At 28.8% G+C, this 20,998-nt stretch overlaps 5 protein-coding genes across 6 annotated transcripts; 2 read left to right on the forward strand and 3 right to left on the reverse strand.

The window, feature by feature from the left end:
- The first annotated feature begins 998 nt into the window (after window positions 1-998).
- Window positions 999-2,652, forward strand: LOC101250689 (UDP-glucosyltransferase 29-like). Its single transcript, XM_004238576.2, has one exon. The coding sequence runs from the start codon at window positions 999-1,001 to the stop codon at window positions 2,361-2,363; it is 1,365 nt and encodes a 454-aa protein (XP_004238624.1). The 3' UTR covers window positions 2,364-2,652.
- Window positions 2,653-4,667: 2,015 nt separating this feature from the next.
- Window positions 4,668-6,357, forward strand: LOC101250987 (UPF0496 protein At1g20180-like). The gene is made up of 2 exons (XM_004238577.5): window positions 4,668-4,968; window positions 5,130-6,357. Exons 1-2 carry the CDS (start codon window positions 4,911-4,913, stop codon window positions 6,149-6,151), a joined length of 1,080 nt encoding a protein of 359 aa, XP_004238625.1. The 5' UTR covers window positions 4,668-4,910; the 3' UTR covers window positions 6,152-6,357.
- LOC101244661 (uncharacterized) lies at window positions 6,280-9,074 on the reverse strand. 2 transcript variants are annotated; one of them, XM_004238332.5, is made up of 6 exons: window positions 8,732-9,074; window positions 8,565-8,613; window positions 8,323-8,449; window positions 7,535-7,605; window positions 7,389-7,461; window positions 6,280-6,770 (listed from the first exon to the last, which is right to left on the reverse strand). In XM_004238332.5, exons 1-6 carry the CDS (start codon window positions 8,961-8,963, stop codon window positions 6,648-6,650), a joined length of 675 nt encoding a protein of 224 aa, XP_004238380.1. In that variant the 5' UTR covers window positions 8,964-9,074; the 3' UTR covers window positions 6,280-6,647. The 2 variants fall into 2 exon arrangements, with proteins under 2 accessions (XP_004238380.1, XP_019069271.1); XM_019213726.3 differs by having other exon boundaries at window positions 7,389-7,447; window positions 8,732-9,066.
- A 520-nt stretch (window positions 9,075-9,594) lies between these two features.
- LOC101244951 (peroxidase 64-like) lies at window positions 9,595-12,179 on the reverse strand. The gene is made up of 4 exons (XM_004238333.5): window positions 11,926-12,179; window positions 11,257-11,445; window positions 10,344-10,506; window positions 9,595-10,247 (listed from the first exon to the last, which is right to left on the reverse strand). Exons 1-4 carry the CDS (start codon window positions 12,118-12,120, stop codon window positions 9,850-9,852), a joined length of 945 nt encoding a protein of 314 aa, XP_004238381.1. The 5' UTR covers window positions 12,121-12,179; the 3' UTR covers window positions 9,595-9,849.
- A 3,129-nt stretch (window positions 12,180-15,308) lies between these two features.
- Window positions 15,309-18,069, reverse strand: exp11 (expansin11). Its single transcript, NM_001247088.3, has 3 exons — window positions 17,856-18,069; window positions 16,962-17,283; window positions 15,309-16,059 (listed from the first exon to the last, which is right to left on the reverse strand). The coding sequence occupies exons 1-3, from the start codon at window positions 17,998-18,000 to the stop codon at window positions 15,753-15,755; spliced, it is 774 nt and encodes a 257-aa protein (NP_001234017.2). The 5' UTR covers window positions 18,001-18,069; the 3' UTR covers window positions 15,309-15,752.
- Window positions 18,070-20,998: the final 2,929 nt, after the last annotated feature.

Raw genomic sequence — 20,998 nt, forward strand, 5'->3', positions numbered from 1 at the left:
TGGAAAAGTCAATATGTTTAAAAGGGATATATTTATCTAATATTGGTAATGAATTTTGGCTTATTTTCTTACAAATATTAGGAGTATGATTTGGCCCCTTTATTGTACTATAAACTTTTGTATTTTACCTAATTTCTAATAATTATTATCACGAGACCTTTCATTTTATGAAATTCATTCACACCATATTATATCGAATTAATAATATGACGTATTTTTACACCTTTTAAGAATCAATAAATAAAGTCATAAATTTATTATATGTTTTTTTAATAAAAATAATACATTAATATTTTAAAAATATATAATGAAAGATGAATATAGTCAACTAGGAACTAATAATACATTATTAGTAGATTTTTCAAATTTGATGAGTAAAAATGAACATTATAAAGTTTTCATGATCACCTCCTTTAATACTAAACCATATTATTTTGATGCAAGTATATTAGGTATATATTGGTTTAATTAGATGTGTTAAAATAAGCATGCATTACATAATTTTCAGAAAAAAATATTAGTTTTCAAAAATTCTTTCACAAATATGATGGAAATAATGTTTAAAAGATTTTACGAACAATTATGTCTTTACTATATACATGCATTAATTTCATTGCATTACTAATACCATATTTTATTTATTTTTACGTACTATTAGTTATTCATATCATAATATCAGATAAAATATTATAATTACTATAAGGTGAATAAGTATACGGTCTAAATATTTGTTAAATATACTTCAACTATAAAATCCAACTCTTTTTATCGTTACATAAACGGTAATTGAGTACTAGATTTATAAGGCAATAAAAAGACCCTCGACACTAACGTACATATAATAAAACAAGCAAATATTTACAATGATTGTCGTTCACAGATTTCATTTTCCTTTTTTGTAAAAATTTAACATAATGTATGACAATATCATACATTATAAATTGTAATAACTCTCTTCATAACAAACGTATTCCCTTCATTATTGAATGAAAAAAAAAATGGATGGTTCGAATGAAAAGTCGATTCGTGTTCTTATGTTTCCTTGGTTAGGACATGGACACATCTCTCCTTTCTTTGAGCTAGCTAAAAAGCTCGTTAAGAGAAACTTTACTATTTTCTTAGTGTCAACCCCTGCGAACTTTATATCTATTAAACAGAAACTTATTCATGAAAATTTGTGTGACAAAATCCATCTATTTGATCTTCGACTTCCATCTCTTCCTGACCTACCTCCTCATTACCACACCACCAATGGCCTCCCACCCCACCTTATGTCCACTCTCAAGAAGGCCTTTGCTAAGTCACGTCCAATTTTCACTCAAATTATGAATACTATTGAGCCTGACTTGCTTCTATATGATCTACTTCAACCATGGGCACCTAAGGTAGCCAAGGAGAAAAACATTCCATCTGTTGTTTTTGTTACTAGTAGCGCCACTATGTTCTCCTACATGTTTCATAATTTCAGGTATCCTAACTCACAGTTTCCTTTCTCTTCAATTTATTATCGCGATTATGAGCTAACACGTTTGATTAAAAATCAAGAGATGGAGACAATTGAGCAACACCAAAGAGATAACAAGAGTGTGAAGATGTGTTTCAAGAGGTCAACTAATATTGTTTTGATCAAAGGTTTTAAGGAAATTGATGGTCAATATTGTGAATATATATCTAGCTTGACTAAGAAAAGAGTGGTTCCTGTGGGTCCACTTGTTCAAGAACAAACAAGTGAAGATAATAATTCACAAATTTTAACATGGTTGAATCAAAAGTCAAAAGGCTCAACTATTTTTGTGTCATTTGGGAGTGAATACTTTTTGTCACAAGAGGATAGGGAAGAGATTGCTCATGGGTTGGAGCAAAGTAGGGTTAACTTCATTTGGGTTGTGAGGTTTCCGAAAGGTGAAAAACTCAAACTTGAACAAGCGTTGCCACGAGATTTTTTCAAGAAAGTAGGTGAAAGAGGGATGGTAGTAGAAGATTGGGCCCCACAAGCAAAAATATTAGGAAACCCTAATATCGGAGGATTTGTGAGTCACTGTGGATGGAATTCTGTACTAGAAAGCATGAAAATTGGTGTGCCTATAATTGCTATGCCAATGCATCTTGATCAACCATTGAATGCTAGGCTTGTGGAGGAAGTAGGTATTGGATTGGAAGTTGTTAGAGACAAAGATGGAAAACTTGATGGAGAACAAATTAGTGAAATTATCAATAAGGTTGTATTGGAGAAAGAAGGAGAATCCATAAGGGAAAAAGCAAAGAAAATGAGTGAGACAATTAGAGTCAAAGGTGATGAAGAGATTGATGATGTTGTTCAAGAATTGGTCAACCTTTGCAAGACTAGATCAAATGTTGTCTAGTTCTTTTTGTGATTTGCATGTTTTTTCTTTCTAACTTAGTTTTTTTTTTCTTTTTAGTTTTTAATTATTACAATGCTTTTGAACTTAAAGCATGTATTGGTGGAGTACTAAATTTTTTTGTACTCCTTAATTTAGATCTCTCTTTTTTTTTATCATGTTTGTCTTAGCTAGCTAGACAAATTAACCATTAGTTGTGAATGATTGATTTGAGACTAGCAAAGATCATAATGTCAAAATTTGCATGAGTTCAATAAAACAAAGCTTTTAGTTTAAGTTTTCTGCGATTTTATTTTTATTTATCGTATACATTTTTTATCGTCCTATTAATATATATCAAATTACGTAACTCCAAAAGAAATGGCTATGTTACAAATGTAAGAATCGTCTCTCTTTTGATTCTCTTCCTATATATATTTATTAACTTATTTTAATAATTTTGGTTGCAGAAGGAAAATGTATATATATTTATTGTCAACAGGATATGGTAATTTACTGATTTTAACCCAAAAAGGTAAAAACGTTTCACTAATCAACATAAATTATAATACTAAGTTTTGTTATTTCAAATTACTAGTCAAATTTCTCGAAGCAAAAGAAATAAACTGTCTGTTTATTTCTTCATAATTTTGAATTTTCCATCATCATTTTAGAAAAGTCAAGTAGATTAAAATAAAGAGGAATTCTCCAAATGGTAAGCAATTTAACTTATTTTCCTTACTAGCATTAATAATATATGATTCCCCGGTTTATTTTATAGTGTATAAATATAAGGTTTACCTAATTTACATTAATTATTAAGAAGATCTTCCTCAAAAAATTGCACAAAATCTATTGCATTTGTATTTTGTGTGTAGAATATATTATTATTTTTTAAAAAAAAAAGATTCTCAAAAGAATAGCTTCTTAATTGTTGCGTGACAATTAAAGAAAATGAATTATAAAAAGATGATTTAAAAGGAAAGGAAATAACTCAAATACGTTACAAAATATGTGGTCTACCTAATATAACGCATGAAAAATTAATTGTGGATATAATTGCATATTTATTTATTTCCAATCGAACATGAATCAAGCATTTACCTTCCCATTTACCCTCCAACATTTATTATTTCAATATTATCAAATTGACTTTTTCAAATACTAGAATAAGTCTAATATTATAAATCTTGAATATCTCATAAATTTTTGAAATAATCAGTGAAAATAATAATTGATATATCAAGTATTTGATTATTGATTTAATATGTGAATAAAATTATATACAATTTAAATAAAATAGTGATAATTCATATCATTGATTTTAGTTTACGTGTGCGATTAAGGCGTAACTTAAACGTAATTATTATTGTTGTTGTTATCAAATGTTGACTAGGCACTTTGGGTACGTGTTGACCTCACAAAGAAAAAACATAAGCAAAAAATATTAACGATAAGCAAAATTCATGTGATATTATTTCCAAGTTTTAAAAAGATAAGAGAAAAACATGAGTATCACCCATTCATTATTCATATATACATCCCTTAAGAAGCTTAAACGTGGACTCCAAGAAATAAATGTAAATTCATATATTTAAATAACTTTTTTTTTCTAAAGCATAATTTTTTTTCCTTATTAGGAAATTAAACCTTTAAACATAATCAATAATACCAAAAACTTGTACGAAAAAAAATCATTTACAAGGTACTCATTGTTAGTAAATTTCATGTTTAATTTATTTATTTTTTGGGGAATGTACGTAGGAAAGCAAGTGATATAATCCACATGAATTGTGTGGTGATGTTAGGTTGCTCTCATTATATCTAACATGGATTAATTTTCTCTCTCAAAATAACAGTAAAATATCTTAATCTAAATAAACTTAGCTATTAGAAAATAAAAATTACTATTAGTAAGACTCTTTTTACAGTCTTAGATAATAAATCATAGATAAGAAGAATATTTATATCACTTAAAACTTTTTAACTCTTTTTCATATACACCTAAATTTATAACAGAGGAACTCCTTTTTGAAAATTTATAATATTTGTACTTTAACTATATTCTACCTTAGACTTTGCAATTTTCACTAGTAATTTAGGACGTATATTCTTTGTAATGTGGACGAAAAATATAGGATATAGTTTTTTTTTTTGTCTGTCTTCCCATTTAATATTTGGAGCCCTTAAGTCTCGTTTAAACTCGAACTGCAGACTTAATTAGGATTTTTTTTATATCTAGAATTCGGACTCGAGAACGCCATTTAGTATAGTGTATAGTTTGGACGCGGTTGTTTAATTAGTCAATAGAGAAGTTACTACTTTGCTAGAAGGATGCTTTACACGTATAGGAGACGCAAACGTGTTATAAAAGCTATATAAATCTTCAAAGTCACAAATTATTTCTGTTTTTAAAACTTATTTTGCTTTTTTACAACAAACAGGGAAACAAACTCATATATAAAGTGTAAAGATAATAATAGCCAGTTGCTTTCAAAGTTTTTATATTCTGGAAAAAAAAATCATTTTCAGTTCTCCTAATTCCTTCAACATACATATATATATATATATATGCATCTAATGAAAAAATTGGCCTGGTTAAAATTGAAATCTACTCTCCAAAGTCAACGTAAGTTTCATATTTTCTTGCTAATTATGGACTTTTTTTTCTTCTTTTTTTGGATATATGGAGCATTCATGCTGTATTAGTGATGTTAGATCGTCTTATCTGAAAAATGTAATAAAGTTGTTAGAGAGTGCATATTTTAATGGTTGATGCGATTTTTTCAGGTAGAACAGAGAATGATGATTCGGGTAGCTTGGTGAACAAGTCAAATGTGAATGAAGAGTATGTTCAAGCCTTAAGGACTAAGTCTTATGTAGAACTATACAATAAAGTTCAAGAACAACTTGAAGATGGAAAATTAAACGAATCATCGTCTTCTTCTCTTCAACTCGATACAAATTTATGTCAAGAAGCGTTACTAAAACTCCCTGAATCTTGTCAACTTCATCCTCTTATTGTTAACTACTTCGATATTACCTTAGAAGCATGCAGAATCTGTGAATTACTGCTACAAAATGTTCAACAAACGCGAGCTAATTATAGAAAGATAAGAAGAGCTATCAGATTGATGACAATAGAGCAAGAATCAAGGCATTGTTACAATGTATATAGAGAACTTGCATCATTTGCTTCGTTAAACAACTCTTTCTCTGCAGTTAACCAAGTTCAGATTCTGGACACACGCGAAGGACATGATTTATTGCTTCAGAAACTATCATTACAGTTCAGAAGAGTAAACAAGAGGATGAAAATCTTGAAATCTTGCAAGAGGGTCTTTGGAATTAGTATTGCAATAGGGTATACTGGGATTATGATAGCTTTGTTAGTACTAGTTCTTCATAGTATGGTTGGCATTGTGGCTGTCCCGGGGTTAATAGCTTGTTCTTATAAGCTATTCAAGAAAAGATCAAAGGTGGATAGGGAAAAGAGTTCGAGTTCACTGGAAATACTAATAGCACAGCTTGATGTAGCAGCAAAAGGGGTGTACATATTGATAAATGACTTCGATACAATGAGTAGGCTAGTGAGGAGACTATATGATGAAATCGAGCATAATAGATCTGTAGCTGATATGTGTGCTAGAAAGAAAAATGCAGATATGTTGAAGGAGGCGATAAGGAATTACAGTATTAACAAAGACTGCTTCATGGAGAAGTTGAAAGAGCTTGAAGAGCATGTTTTCTTGTGTTTCCTCACTATAAACAGATCAAGAAGAATGGTTCTACAAGAAATGGTCAGCAGATGAGTTAAGTGCAACTTATTGAATGAAAAATGACAACAAAGACAAGTAAATTTTTCGTGTTTTTTGTCTTTAATAATGGAACAATTCTTTTCCTCCATTTTGTTTTCTTGTAAACTTAATGGGAGGTCATAGAAAGTACAAATTCTTCTCATTTTTCATGTTCTAGAAAATTAGCAATATAATAGACATGTTACATTTTCATATAGTAACTACGGACTATATGTTTTTTTATCATATTGCTCTGAAAAACAAAATATGGAGTGATGGAGCATTGTGGACAAGTAAACTCCACCCCATCCAAATAATACACCAGAAAAGTACAAATAAGAACGTTAATTAAGTTTGATACTGTTCTTCTGTATGCCAATAGCAGAAGTGTGTAGTGAAGTAGTAGAGCTTACTGTTACAGAGAGAGAACATCCTGCAAACTTTTCCAACAACGTAAACTCCAATCCTGCAAAATGCTGCCTTCAATGAGCTGATTTGTCACCTTGCTTGTTTATAATTGCAATGTATCCTTTCTCAACTCTCTATATTCTTCAATGCCCAGCAAAGTTGTCTTGGCCTTGATCCAATCTGCGGGCCTTGGCATTATAATTGCAATATATCCTTCTCTGTCTGCCTGTTGTAAGAAAGCAAACACGAGGAACACATATTCAACAAGAAACATAATTATAATATTAGGAGGAAGATGTCAAATGAAACAATATCTTATTAGTGCAAAACAAGTCCAATGTCACAATTATTGGCACAATCAAATGACACACAACTTAATGCCACTTGGAACATGTCTATGAGAAGCTCTTTAAATATTAAAACGAAAAAGACAAAAACACAACTTTTATTATGGAGGTCATGCATATCCTATTTTGAGATCCTTTTATCAACATCAAGCAAAACAAGGTGTGAATTCAGCATCAAACATTTCGAGGGGGTAAAGAAATACGAGTCTGCAACAACCTGATGAATCAAAAGATATCTTCTTTTTAAAATAAAACTCATAAATGAGAACATATCATGCAAAACACTTAGTTGTATTCTGAAAAATCAGCCAAAGATCTTTTTTTCGAGCTTCAATGCAATACAAGTGAAGGTTCCAAGATCTTCATCATCACGAATATATACATTTGCTGACAGCATTGATATTATGACTCCATAAACAAACGATGCTCGTTTCAATGAAGTTCAACGTCTAAAAGCCAAAATGAAGAAGAGATTAATTCAAGGTAAGAACTACTACCAATGAGTTCAGCAATTCTGGTTGCTTAATTAACCTATCATTGACTTCTAATAACGAGCCTTTCACACAACACCTGCAAAACATGAGTAGATCATCTTCTAATGATTTTAATGTCAAAGAAAGGAGTGCAAGAATATAACTCATACCTCACAATATAAGAACCATCCTTTGTGCAGGCTTTACATAATGCTGTATTAGACTCAAAATGTTGAGCGTTCTGCATAAGAACAAAAGCAATGAAAGATTAGCTTTACTTGCACAGTTCATACAATTGTGCATATGTAGCAAATGGTGGTAAGTCGCAATGATGACTTGTGTTCTCTATGTAGCCAATAAAGTATGTTGTTTCAAAAGACTGAAGAATGTACATATGTTCATATTTCATAATTTCAATCATTTGTTTTGCTGACGATAAAGGGTATAGAACTAATGTGACATAATCCACACCTATATTTACTGCTGACAAGGTAATTCCATATGATGAATAGTTGGCACTGTATGCTAATGTTCAGAAAGTAACCTTTGTCAAGTTCTCAAATAGGCAACACTAGAAATTCGAGTAATATCTCACACGAAGCTATCCTTAATAAATAAAACATAGACAATAGAGCAAATTTAAGTTGTTAGCTTTTCTTCACAGGGAAAACAATAAGAATTATGTTCTTCAGAAGAAAGCCATCCCTTATGATTCTTCGCATATTTAAAACTCTAAACAAGTTCCGTAAATCATAAAATTAAAGTCAACTTCTATCCAACAACATCAATCTAGCTACAACACAACTAATAAGCCATAAAATTGCAATGACTTGCATGAACAAACTATGCTACTTTGCGTCTTCGCCATAAAGATGCAATTTTTTTTTTCATTTTTAATCAAGTTCAGCAGAAAGATGCAATCTTTAGTCTCATTCAAGTAAAATTCAGCTATCAATACCTTTTTTCGCTTTCCAGAGACCTTGATTCCACTCCGATCAGACTTCCCCACATTGAAATCAACCGAAGTAACTCCGCCTTCATCCTTAAAAGCAATGTGGGTCGGAGCCAACCCAATTATGCACAATCTTTCAATAACCCAAGTTCAAAAAATCAGCAAAAACTCAATCTTCAAAATTCAAACCAGCAACTAAATCAAAGCAAAAACAAAGCACAAAGAGTTTAATTACTAAGTTCTGTTACCCATTGGCATGTCGATGAACATACTGATCATGCCCAGGTTTCATAAAATCTGCAACAACAATTAAAAAGGAATACAACTCTTAATTTCAACAAGTTTGAGTTCTGAACTACTTAATTCGAACAAAGCAGAGCATCAATTTCATCGAATTCGAACTGGGCTTTATTACCAGGAGCAAAATAGGTGACGAAATTGGATTCAACAGCAGAAGGAGGAGAAATTGGGAGGTTTTCTAACTTCGGCACCAAAAGTTTCCTTAGTTCTTCATCTTGTAGTTCTTCAATTAGTGGTTCTGATTTCTGGGCGGTGTCGGAATGAGAGCCATCAACTATTGCCAGTTCTACATTGTCAATATTCGAAGTTTGAACAGTGTTGGCTTCGTCAGCGTTTTGCTCCGTCATCGGAAATTGGAAGCAACTCCGGCCAGTTGAAGTCGACGGAGGGAGAGTTGAAAGTTGTTTTACTTTGGGGTTTAAGAGAAGTTGAAGGAGAAGAGGGTTAATGGGCCCAACAGGCCCAATTCTTTTGGACCAATCTAAACTACATTAAAGCCATTCTCAATGTTTTTCTAGCCCAGTAATTTAGGAGTGAATCACGTATATTGTTTGCTTTTTCTGGTCAATATACATAGATTATACACTTATTATATACCATCATACATATATTATACACACATCGACTTTATAGATTAATCAGTTAAGTATATGGATATTTAGGTTAGTTCTACGCGATGAAATTTGAATTAAAGCCGTAGTTTATAATTATTTAATATAGCGGCAGGATAAGGAGAAATATTGGGATGATTACAAGGTGAAAATCAAATTTTCACCAACAAAGTAAAATTTTAAGTAATCAACAGATTGTGTTATTAAGATCTACTTAAACACATATAAAGTTGACTTATATAAATGAACCTTTTTCGGGGCACCATTTTTTTTTTCTTTTTCAATTTTAAAAATTATGTGCATATGTTAATTCTTCTTATGCCAAAATTAAAACAAAACAATTAACTATAAAGTGAATAGATGTATGTTGGAACAAAAGAGTACATTCATAAATCAAATTAAAAAACAAGAAGTTGTTTATTTTTGCATATGTACAATCAAATCAATACAAATCCTCAAATTAATCCCTTCACAAACTCCTCTCCATCCTTAGAAACACACATTTGACATATTATTACCCACACAAATGAATAAAAAATCAAACCAAACCAAAAATTACAAGTTATTTTCGTGCAATAAAACATTCCTCTAATAAAAAAGGACTCCATGCTCAGACCAAGCTTCAATTAACAAATCTACAATCATGCCTTATTTCTTGACCAGAACCGCTGATACTGCTCATCTTAATCATTGAATCAGCAAAAGCTTTAAAGAACTCGTGTTGGGAATTGGCAAAATTTAAAACAAGTGTTTTGGTTCTTGAATTTGTGAGTAAAGTTGAATCAGAAGAAAAAAGACCTTTCTTTTGCAATATTAATTTATAATACGCGTTATCGAATAAAAATGTCGTAGTATCCATAGTAGCCCCTGCATTTTTTGTTGTGTTTTTAACAGGGCATATTTTCTTTAAATTAGCTGCAAACGATGCGTCTAGTGATGGATCGACGTCGTTTTTGCTATCGAAGTTTTCTATTCTGTTTCGGAATGATGAACAATGAGAAAATCCAAGAGTGTGTCCTCCTGAATATTAAAAAAAAAAAAAAGTTAGAAAAAAGTAATTTGATAATTTTATTATAAGTTCAGTAATTATACGTGAAATTAATTCGTAAATTATACCTGAAAGTGCAACCAAATCATCTAAAGAAAGGCCTCTTTGGGAGAAGCTTTGTTGCAATTGAGAGATGTTAAAATTTGGGCCAGGTAATTGTCTTGTTTCACTGGCTATAGAAATTCTTCCATCTTTTCTACCTTTTGGTACGGCCCAATAAGGCCCTCCAGACTGAAAAAAAATAATTTCAACATTAGTCTTTCATATATAACCTCTAGAAAATAACATAAAATTTATTTATAATAATGAAATGGGTTGAGAATTATCGAAATTCAAGTTTAAATTCCAGCAAAGGTAAGAATATTAGATGATATTTTTTTATCTGTTCGAGCCTTGATAAGTAATGTTACAAACTACGTATATCAGTGGGAGGTAACATATACCCCTGACTAGTCGAGGTGTGCACAAAAACTAACCGACTAAAATACCATGATTATAGAAAATGCATTTGTGCACTGTCTACATATGTTTAAAGTAAGTTCTCTTTTGATAGAAGGTGTTAGAGAAATTAAACAATAATGTATTAGCTCTTGTTTGACAGTGTTTTCAACTTAGATATAGATATATTAGTTATACACTATATTTAGTACTATTTTTAATATAGTAAATCATGATATTAATAATACGATGGTGGGTGGAGTTACTATTTCTATTCTAAACTCCCTATCAATTAATACAACTAATCAAACAATCGACAAAAGATAATATCAAACACAACTAATTTCAACATTATTAAAACATCGTATTTGATGGTATTATCATGCACACTATCAAAAAAACCCTAATAGTTACGTTGTATTATTTTAGCATCGTATTCTTCTTCATTTTGTTCTAAATATAATTTTCTATGATGCAAATTCAAATTAATCTAGTTAGTAAATTTCACACGCCGAAAATCTAAAAGGTTATAGTAGAACTCACAAGAGTGACAGCATCTCTAGCTGCAAGAGCTAAAATATCAGCACAAGAGACAACGCCAGGACACATATTTTCAATTTGTTTCTTAGCAACGTCAATAACATAAAAAGAATGTAATGAAATATTTGGAGGTCCATCTTTCTCCGCTTGGTTGTTTTTTGTTGAATTCAACAGCACAGAGCCATCACAACCCTTCATAAAAATTTGAGGAGAAAAAAAATACCATAAGTTAGTTAGTAATTAATAACCATATAGCATATACTATGTCCTAATATTACAACATGAAAGTTTCACGTTCAAAAGATTGATAGGGTAAAAGATATTTATACAATTATATATAATCGATCACATATGAACCTGATTATATCGCTCATTTTAAGCTCATCTTGATATATTGATTTACGTGTAAATAAATTAACATTATATTAACTTGTTTTATTCATGGGCTAAGGTAGTTCTTTAGCCCTTTAAGTAATTAAACACATTGTTTCCTCTATAATTAAAAGCTACTGATTAATTAGATGACATAATATAGTATCTCGGTAATTTATAACCAAATAAAATTATAGCTAATATTATATATTATCATAGGTTAAACTACATATCGATTAATAAATTACAATATTTTAAAATTTATGTTTATATGTAGAAATAGAAACTAAATTTACGTACCCTGACAAAACAATCATGAAAGTGCATCCTCAAAAGAGCAGCTGGAACTGTTTTATCATTTGACATTGCTTTTTTTACAACTTGTCTAATAGTTGATTCTGCATCTGGACATGTTTGATCATAGTAATTGGAGCTAAGTGCATTTACACATGAAAATAACACAAAAGTAATTACAAAAACACTTTGTAATGCCATCAAAATTATCAAAAATTAAAAGCTTATAGTATATTGTTTGTGGTTAATTAATTGAGTGCGAGAGTTAAGGAACTATGCTATGAGTATTTAAAGGGAAAACATAAGAGGAAGAAATTTTAAAAATATATATGAAAAGTTGTTATTGGAATCTAATCATATGTTTGTTAGCAAAGTTTGGTAACCATTAAAATTAGAGTTGTTAATTAACACATTTTTTTAAAAGAATAAAATAACTTACTTCTTGTCTTAAGCAAAAAAAATATGATCCAAGTTCTAATAATCACTAATTTTAATTTTATTGGCAACTAAGACACAAAGGGGAAAACCAATGGTTGCTTAATCCCCACATGGGAATCAAGATTAATACATTTTTATTTAATTCTATGTATATTTTAGACATTTTCATTTTCTTGAGCCAGAAAAAACAAATCTCAGTTCCGATGATTAGGGAAATAATTACCTATATTAATTTTGTTTTGGAAACTTAATTAGAGAGTAACAGATTTAATTTATTAATCAATTTTAGTTTTTTTTTTATTGTTTTAAACAATAATGGTTTCTCGATTTTCAAATGGGAGCTAGCCAATTAAACAAGTGACATGTTCATTTGTTAAGTAAAAAACGATTCTAATTAATAATTAATCATCCATTTTATTGTTATGTGCAAAAAAAAAAAAAAGAGTTAGTGAAGTGATTAAGTGAGTCATGGTGATCGATTAACGATTAAAAAAAAGTTATGGTGAACTTTGAGGACTCCAAATGATACGATAAGTAAATTAAAGTCGTATAATTTAATATTAAAATAATTTTTTTTTCTTTTGGCAAGAAGGTAATTCATAATTTTTATTTTTTAGATGTGTTTGAGTCATGGATGAACTGTATTTCAATATATCAACTCGCAAATTACATAAAATTTATAAATTATATCAATCAAATTCATGTGACGAGCTTTAAATTTTTAAAAGTTAATCATTCAAAAGTTAGATATCTCAATTTCCAAACCAACTAAATAATGCACCAACTTTTCAAAATTTTGTCACAAAAATATATGTGCATGTAATATGTAGACCACACTACACTTAATTGTAATAGAAAATTTAACAACTCTTTTATGTAGAGTAGGGAAGTGTACATGTTTATGGCATAAAGTGAATTAAATAACACTTTTAATTAATTTGTATTGAATAATATATATCAACTTAATTAATAACTACTTCTCTCAATTATTATCCATTAAAGAGTTGACTCGCCGCAAGTCGGCCATCTTTTTAAAAAATTCAAATTTGGTTATGCAAAAAACATACAAGAAAAAAAAAGTAAAGTAAAAAAAAAACATCTAAAAATTAATTGATGTATGCCGATGATTATAAAATTATTATCTTTTTTCGATTTTCAAATATTGAGACAACTTAAAGAATAATAATAAAAAATGAATATATTTATTCACGCATAATATTTATATCAAATTATATTATCATATGATAATAATGATAATTAAGTAAGAGTAATAATATCTTAGCAAACATATATTATGCATTTATTAGTTTGAACTTTGACGTAATAATGGTGTGAATAAGTTTTTCTTGTTATCATTATATTATATAATCTCAATTCTTTATTAAAAGATACAGTCTTTTTTACTACTAAACACCCATTACTTTCTTTTCATAAATGTTAAATAGATCATTCTATTTATTAAGTTAATAATGAATTGTTATTATTTTTTCTTGTAAAAAATTATAGGGTTTGTTATTTTATATACACATATATATATAACAGAGCATTGTTAGGTCGATAACCCTTGATTTGAGTTTCTTTTTTTGGAATCCACAACCGTTGATTTTAAATACGCATTAAGTAAATGATTTGTGTATATTATCTTGCAAACTACACATGCACGAAACATAAATATAATCGTACTAGGTAAATTTGATGCAACCAACTTAACCGAGAAAACATTGACTGGCAGAATTAATTCCTAACCTCCATTATAAAATATTATCTGCTACACCAAGTCAATCATATGTAGAAGTCTAATAACTAATATTGATGTTGTTATAGTCCAACAAAATGAATTAACACCACTGGGTTAAAATAGGTATAATGTATAAACATGACATTTAATTTGATGTTAGTTGATAATTATGACGCTTAACTTTGATGTGCACAAGTAAACACTTAAATTTGTATAAAATTGAACAAATAGACACATTCGCCCCTACATGACACCCTACCAGTGGCGGAGCCACCTATCAATTAGGGGTTTCATTCGAACCCTCTTCGGCGGAAAATTAAATGATTTATACATGGTTAAAATAATTTTTATATATAGTAGATGTCGAACCCCCTTTGGCTACATCGTATGTCTATTTTTTCAGATTTTGAGCCCCCTTAATGAAAATCCTGGCTTCGCCACTACACCCTACATGGCAATTTTATGTCCTACGTGGCGTCCTACAAGTATTATGTCATGTAGAACATGTGTGTCTACTTGTTCAAATTTTATACAAGTTTAAATGTCTATTTGTGCACACTTAAAATTGAAGAGCATAACTATCTGATTAAACTAAATTAAGGATCATGTTTATATATTATATCGTGAAAATATATTGATTTTAGGTTTTGAGTGGTTGTTGCAAAGTGGATAAGCAAAATGACAAATCCCTCACTTACTTTAAAGAGGAAGGCTAATGTTTTTTATTGGGGATATAATATAGAGTTGAACCAAAACAAGAAAAGGTACAATATCTCATATGTACTTTGAATAGAAATGTAATTGTCTCAATGTTAATAATTGGATATAGGGTTGAAAAGAAACAAGCAAAATGAAAATATAATATCTCACTTTACTTTAAAGTGGAATGCTATTATTAATGCTCATTTATGGATGGGGTTTTCTGTAATAATTGTACTGTCAATCTAACTGATAATTACAAATTACTCTTTTTATCTCTAATTATTCGATGTATTTTTTTTTATATGTTTTTTTTATTTTTATTTATGCTTTAAGATATAATTACTCTATATTGAATGTTTTGATGTGACATTACCATAATTGAAGTGTTGTCAATAGTCTTCAAAACAATTAAACGGAAAAAAAATCATCTTTAATTTCTATATGGACAAATAATTTGAGAAAATTTTAAAATTCATAACAAATAGTTAGAGACGAAGAGATAATTTTGAAGCAAAACATAGGAACATTTGATACAATATATGTATAACATGACCTTATTACAATACAAGCTTACAATAGAGGGCAAAAATAAAAATAAAAATTAGAAGTATAGATGTTTGATGCACCTACAAACATTTGCATCAAAGACAAAAGGTCTTATTATATTCTTTTGATATATAAAAAATAAATATGCAAATTTCACACTACACTACATACACACAATAAATTTCAAATATATTTATGTTTCCAGCACCTTCGGACTAGAGTTCATGAACTTACTTCATCAATAATCGAGCCAGTATATTTCGAATATCGAATAAAAGAAGACAGAGGAAGGGGGGCGGGCTGCTTTCAGTAAAACAGTAAGCACGCCGCTGCCTATCACACGTATAAATATAAACTCATAAACTTCAAATCCCGAACTTTTCGACTTTTGTTTTTTTTTTTTTTAAAATTAGAAGTTAATAGAGCTTGAATATGTTTGTCCAAATCGCCAATTGGATGAAGCAACATTTAAGAATGTTTTAGTGACACCATCTGATGTTGTGACCTTAAATGACAAAGATTGTCCATTAAGAAATGCATTTGATTGCCAATTGGCCCCCCAATTTCTAGCCATTGTCATCCAATTGGTTCTTGATCCTTTAATTTGTACTGATTGAATTGATCCAGCCCCTCCTACATTACTTATCATTAATAGCTCAAAATAGTCCCTTCCATTTATTGTAAATCTAACTCCACCTTTTTTCACACAAGGAATCCTGCAAACACACAAATATCACACTACAGTCAAACCTCTATATAACAGTTATCATATATAGTAATATTTCACTATAACAGTCATATTTTATCTGAATTTGGTATTTCGTGCTATGTTATATTATGTGGTAGTGGTAACATATCGGGACAATTTATATTATAAAGAGATTTGATAGTATATATTGTCTATTGAAATGTATATATGAGAATAGTGTATATAACTCTTGCACTATTAACCTAATTTCACTGGATATATAATTATTATAAGTAAATATTGTGTCAAAATATATGGTTTGAGCTGAATTTGAAAGTGTTAAAATGGTTGAGGCATAATTTATGTAGGATCTAAGTTGGGCTAAATAATGGAAAGTATTTATACCTCTTTAATTTTATAGCCTTTTGTGAGGCTACTCTTTAAATTCTCTTAGTGTTAGCTAAGTGAAATAAATTGCCTTTAAAAGTAGTTGGACGAGTTATCCTTTTTGTAAACAAAATCTTGCCCACTAGGCTTTTTAGAGAACAAATTTTAAATAGCCGCAAAAGTGGTTATTTATGCAAATGTTACATTTATAATCTAGCCCATCCAACTTGGGACCCATGGATATAACAATTTGTTCAAACTTGAAACAAATTTGACAAATCATATTATTTTTTTTTTTGATAAATCAGACAACCTTAAATCATATTTTTTTCATTTCGATTTGTTTATTACTCTCCCTTTTAGACCGTTTCAAAATAATTTTTTTTTAAATAATCCTTTAATTCTGAATTTCTATATGACATGCTTAAAATTGAAAAACTTTGTGATCTATTCTACATGTCTTTAATTCAAGCCTAATATAGTTATGTTTTTAAACTTCATGTCAAATTAAAACCAGACAAACAAATTAAAACAGACGGTTACCTTTGGTACATGACGGGAACAATGCCACCTCTGTAGATACCAATTTTTTCCCAAGCAGGTTGAGCCATGTCAAAATGTGGCCTTGGTGGGTTGCACCATCCACCATTATTGCTAGGAAGTGCAAAATTTGGTGGACAAAAATTAGTGGCTGTAATTGTAATAGATGTTCCCTTTATGCACCATTTAGAATCTTGATTATAATCACACATAATTTTGTAACATTGACCACATGATGCTCCATCATTGAACAATGCAGTACTTAATGCAGCAGTGTTTGTACCATAACCTGTTGAGTACAAGTTCCCATAGCCACAAGCACCCCCTGTTCCATACAATCATTTGTTAATAATCAGAATTCATGTCATTATAACTATCCTTCTATCTTATTTCGTAAAACAGTATTTGATTGAGCATAAAAATTTTCGTGAAAATAAAATTTAGACTATTAAAAAAAATTCATATATGTTTCACTATTATTTTACGAAGGGATAGATAAAGCTAAAAGATAAGAAGCGAGTTTGACGGAATTCACTAATTTGACTAATACTTTATATTCGACTCAACAAATTTATTTAATATATACCATCAATTTAGAATCTAATGACTCAAAAAGACTAAAACTACAAAAAATCAAAAGTTTCAAATTCTAATTTCGTAGAATATTTGAATGAACATGAAATTTAAGACAATATAAAGAGTTTTACGATATATCAAAAGTATATCTAATAAAAATCATGGTCTTAAATATGACACGTGACATTTCTATAGCTATTAAGAGCATGTCATGATTAATGATAAAAATGTATAAGTAATTATTTTTATAACAGATTAAAAAGAAAAGAGTGCCGTATAAAATTTAGTAAAATTTTGATATACAAAATTTGCAAAACTAACCCATTGTGCCAGAAGCATCAGATCCTCCATAAAAAGTAGCATGAGCACTCATCCATCCAGAAGCAGAGAAAGCATTTGCAGTACTAACCAAAATGTTGCAAAAAACAAATATGAAACCTAATGTTAAAATGCCAATTTTGGCCATTTTCTTAAGAAAAATATAGAAGAAAAATTGAGGAAGAAGAAATGGTATGTGTTGTAGAAATAATGGTCTAAGCCAAGAAAAGTAGATGATACTTATATAGGGAAAATTTGGCTATTTAATGCAAACAACCTCACATGTGAACATTGCAACTTGTTTGTGAAGAAAAAAAGGACACCACATTTATTTTTTTTACAAAAATTGTAACTCATTAAAGTTTGAAATAATGAAATTTAAATTATAGTAATAATTTCTATTGTTTGAAATAATTTTGAATAGATTAATAAATACATAATTTGAATTTGAGCTATTAGTTCAGTTGAATTCGTAAATCATACTGTTGAGACTGATCATACAAGAATTAACTGTACTTTGCTCATGTTTAATCTTAAGATATATAATATAATGTTACGAATTTAAGATTATATTCATTGATTAATTATAAATTCAATAATTTTATAAAGATTTACGAGTAGGTAGATTAATAGAGTAGGTATATTTGAGTTAAAGTTTTTAATATTACGAAGAAAAAAGTGAATTTGGATATGTCGGTGAATGGAGAACAAAAAACAAATAATTCTTAAATAGTAATTTTTTAGTGTATAAAAATGTCATGATCTTATTCAATTATAAGCCATGTTCTAATATATCAAACTTATTCTCCTAGCCACATGGTTTTTCCCATCACAGAATCAGTTGTAGATCAAAATCACATCTCAAAATTTTGTCTCAGTTTTATCTTATAATTTTTTCCAATGTGAAATCTTGTTTGTTTGTGCAACAAATAATATTATTCGTAATTTTATTTTAATTTATTTATCTTAAAATTTTAGTTATTATTTAAACATTTAAAATATTTCTTTTGAATTATAATTTTTTTTAAATAAAGTTATTCATTATGACGATTGTAGTATTTTATGTAATTTTTAAATGTATAAATTTTATTTCAAAAAATAATGATTAGAGGTTTCATATTCAAATTATCACACTATAAATTTTATTTCAAAAAATAATAATTAAAGGTTTCATATTCAAATTATCACACTGATTGTTAGTTAGTTTGATTCTGAATCAAGCCAAACTAATTAAGACAACATCATCATCAACAACAATTATATTCGGTGTAATTTTACATGTAACGATTTGAGAAAGACAAAATATACACATATTTTACTTTTTACTTCGTATAAATAAAAAAATTGTTTTGACAGATCCTAAACTTAAATAAAGTATTTTAAAGCTGTTTGAAAAAGCAAATACATAAACTGAAGCAGTATACATAAGAAAGGAAAAGTAACTATAACAAAATAATGTGATAATTAAAGCAAATAAATGCAAGTGATAATGAAATGAAAAGGCAAATAAATTAAAAGGGAGAAAAGTAATTTTATTAAATGTTTCAGTTAGGATAATATAATAAAATATAAATATATTTTCTGTCAATTTATATAAATTTTGCAACCTCACATGGCTTTGCTTTGACATTACGTGCATATGTCCCATCAAACTCATGTGTATTGCACATGTTAATGTTTTTAGGCCCTTCTTTAGTTACTATACTTGTCTATGTGGTCCAATTACATAATAACAACAATATTAATTATGCATTTATTCTCTTATATTATAAGCCTAGGTTGATAAATACCCTTTTTAGATGTCAGATTAAGCATAATTTTATTATGTTAAAAAGACAATTATACTATATGCTTCATCTTTGATACTGTATTTTTGCTAATCTACCCATCTTGGACGGTGAATATTCATGTTAGTACGCCTTTGAAATATTATATATTTGAGGCTTGAAAGATGAATTCGTAATTTTAAGTTTAATAATTTTACGTAAAAAAAAATATAATTCTTGAGTTTTTTATTGTCAATCATAGCATATTTGATCAAACGTTTGAAAAATAGATATTTAGATTGAATCAGTGATGCATGATTAATAGATATAAAAGATGAAATGAGATTTTCTGCCTATTATTTGTAGCAAGTGACTTATAATTATTATTATTATTTCTACCACAAATGTAAAAGCATTTTCATTTAATAAAAAAAAATTGTGAATTTATTTGATTCTTTGGTCATAAGGTTGGTTAATCAATAAGACTTTCCTCATTTAATTTACACCAAATTATGCCTTAATTAACGCCGTGTTTGGAGAAAAAGTAGAAACATGTCTTTATTTTTGGTCTTTAGACTTTATCAAATTGAAAAATTCTATCCTGCAAGAAAATAAAAGAATTTAAAAAAAAAACTGTTTTTGATGAGTTCCAATATTGAAAATTCATGAAACTACCCATGTGATTGTTGTCTCCACCGTCAAGCTAACGTAATTTTATTTTCATTTTTTATCTGGTACTCATATTTTTATAACATAATTCAATTAATTCAAATTTATATTCTCTATATCATATGAATAAAAAGAATAAGTGTTATTAAAATTTAATTTTATAAATAATTTTAAATTGAAATCTTTAACTATTAACACATCGAAGAATCATATCTATTCCACCACAGTTATTCGAACATGTAAAATATAGTTGGCCATAGAGTCCACTATTTCGAATATGCACCATATAATTTTATGGTTCTTGTTTTTTTTTTTTTTGGATTAAAAAAAATACCTACCATATGGTTTGTGATAATAAATTGTCAAACAGTACGTAGACACGTGGAGTAGAGGTACTGCTGGTAGAAAATCACGTCTAACGACCAATAATATAATATTTCAGGTCCATGTATATTATCCATCCGTATTTTAAATGTTTATATTAAGCTTTTACAAAATATATTTCATTACTATAGTCATAAAAATATTTATCTTGATCGGTTATTTCTTCTTAAATATTTAACTCGATTAATTCTCTTAAAAAGAAAAATTAAGAATGACTTGAAAAAGGAAATTACTAAATTATTTCTCTTTTTTGTTTATAGTTTAAATTTAATTTGTAAAAACGACTGAATTCTTACTCCCTTCATTTCAATTCGTATGTCATACTTC

The sequence above is a fragment of the Solanum lycopersicum genome, chromosome 4, assembly GCF_036512215.1.
Source record: "Solanum lycopersicum chromosome 4, SLM_r2.1".
NCBI lineage: Eukaryota > Viridiplantae > Streptophyta > Magnoliopsida > Solanales > Solanaceae > Solanum > Solanum lycopersicum.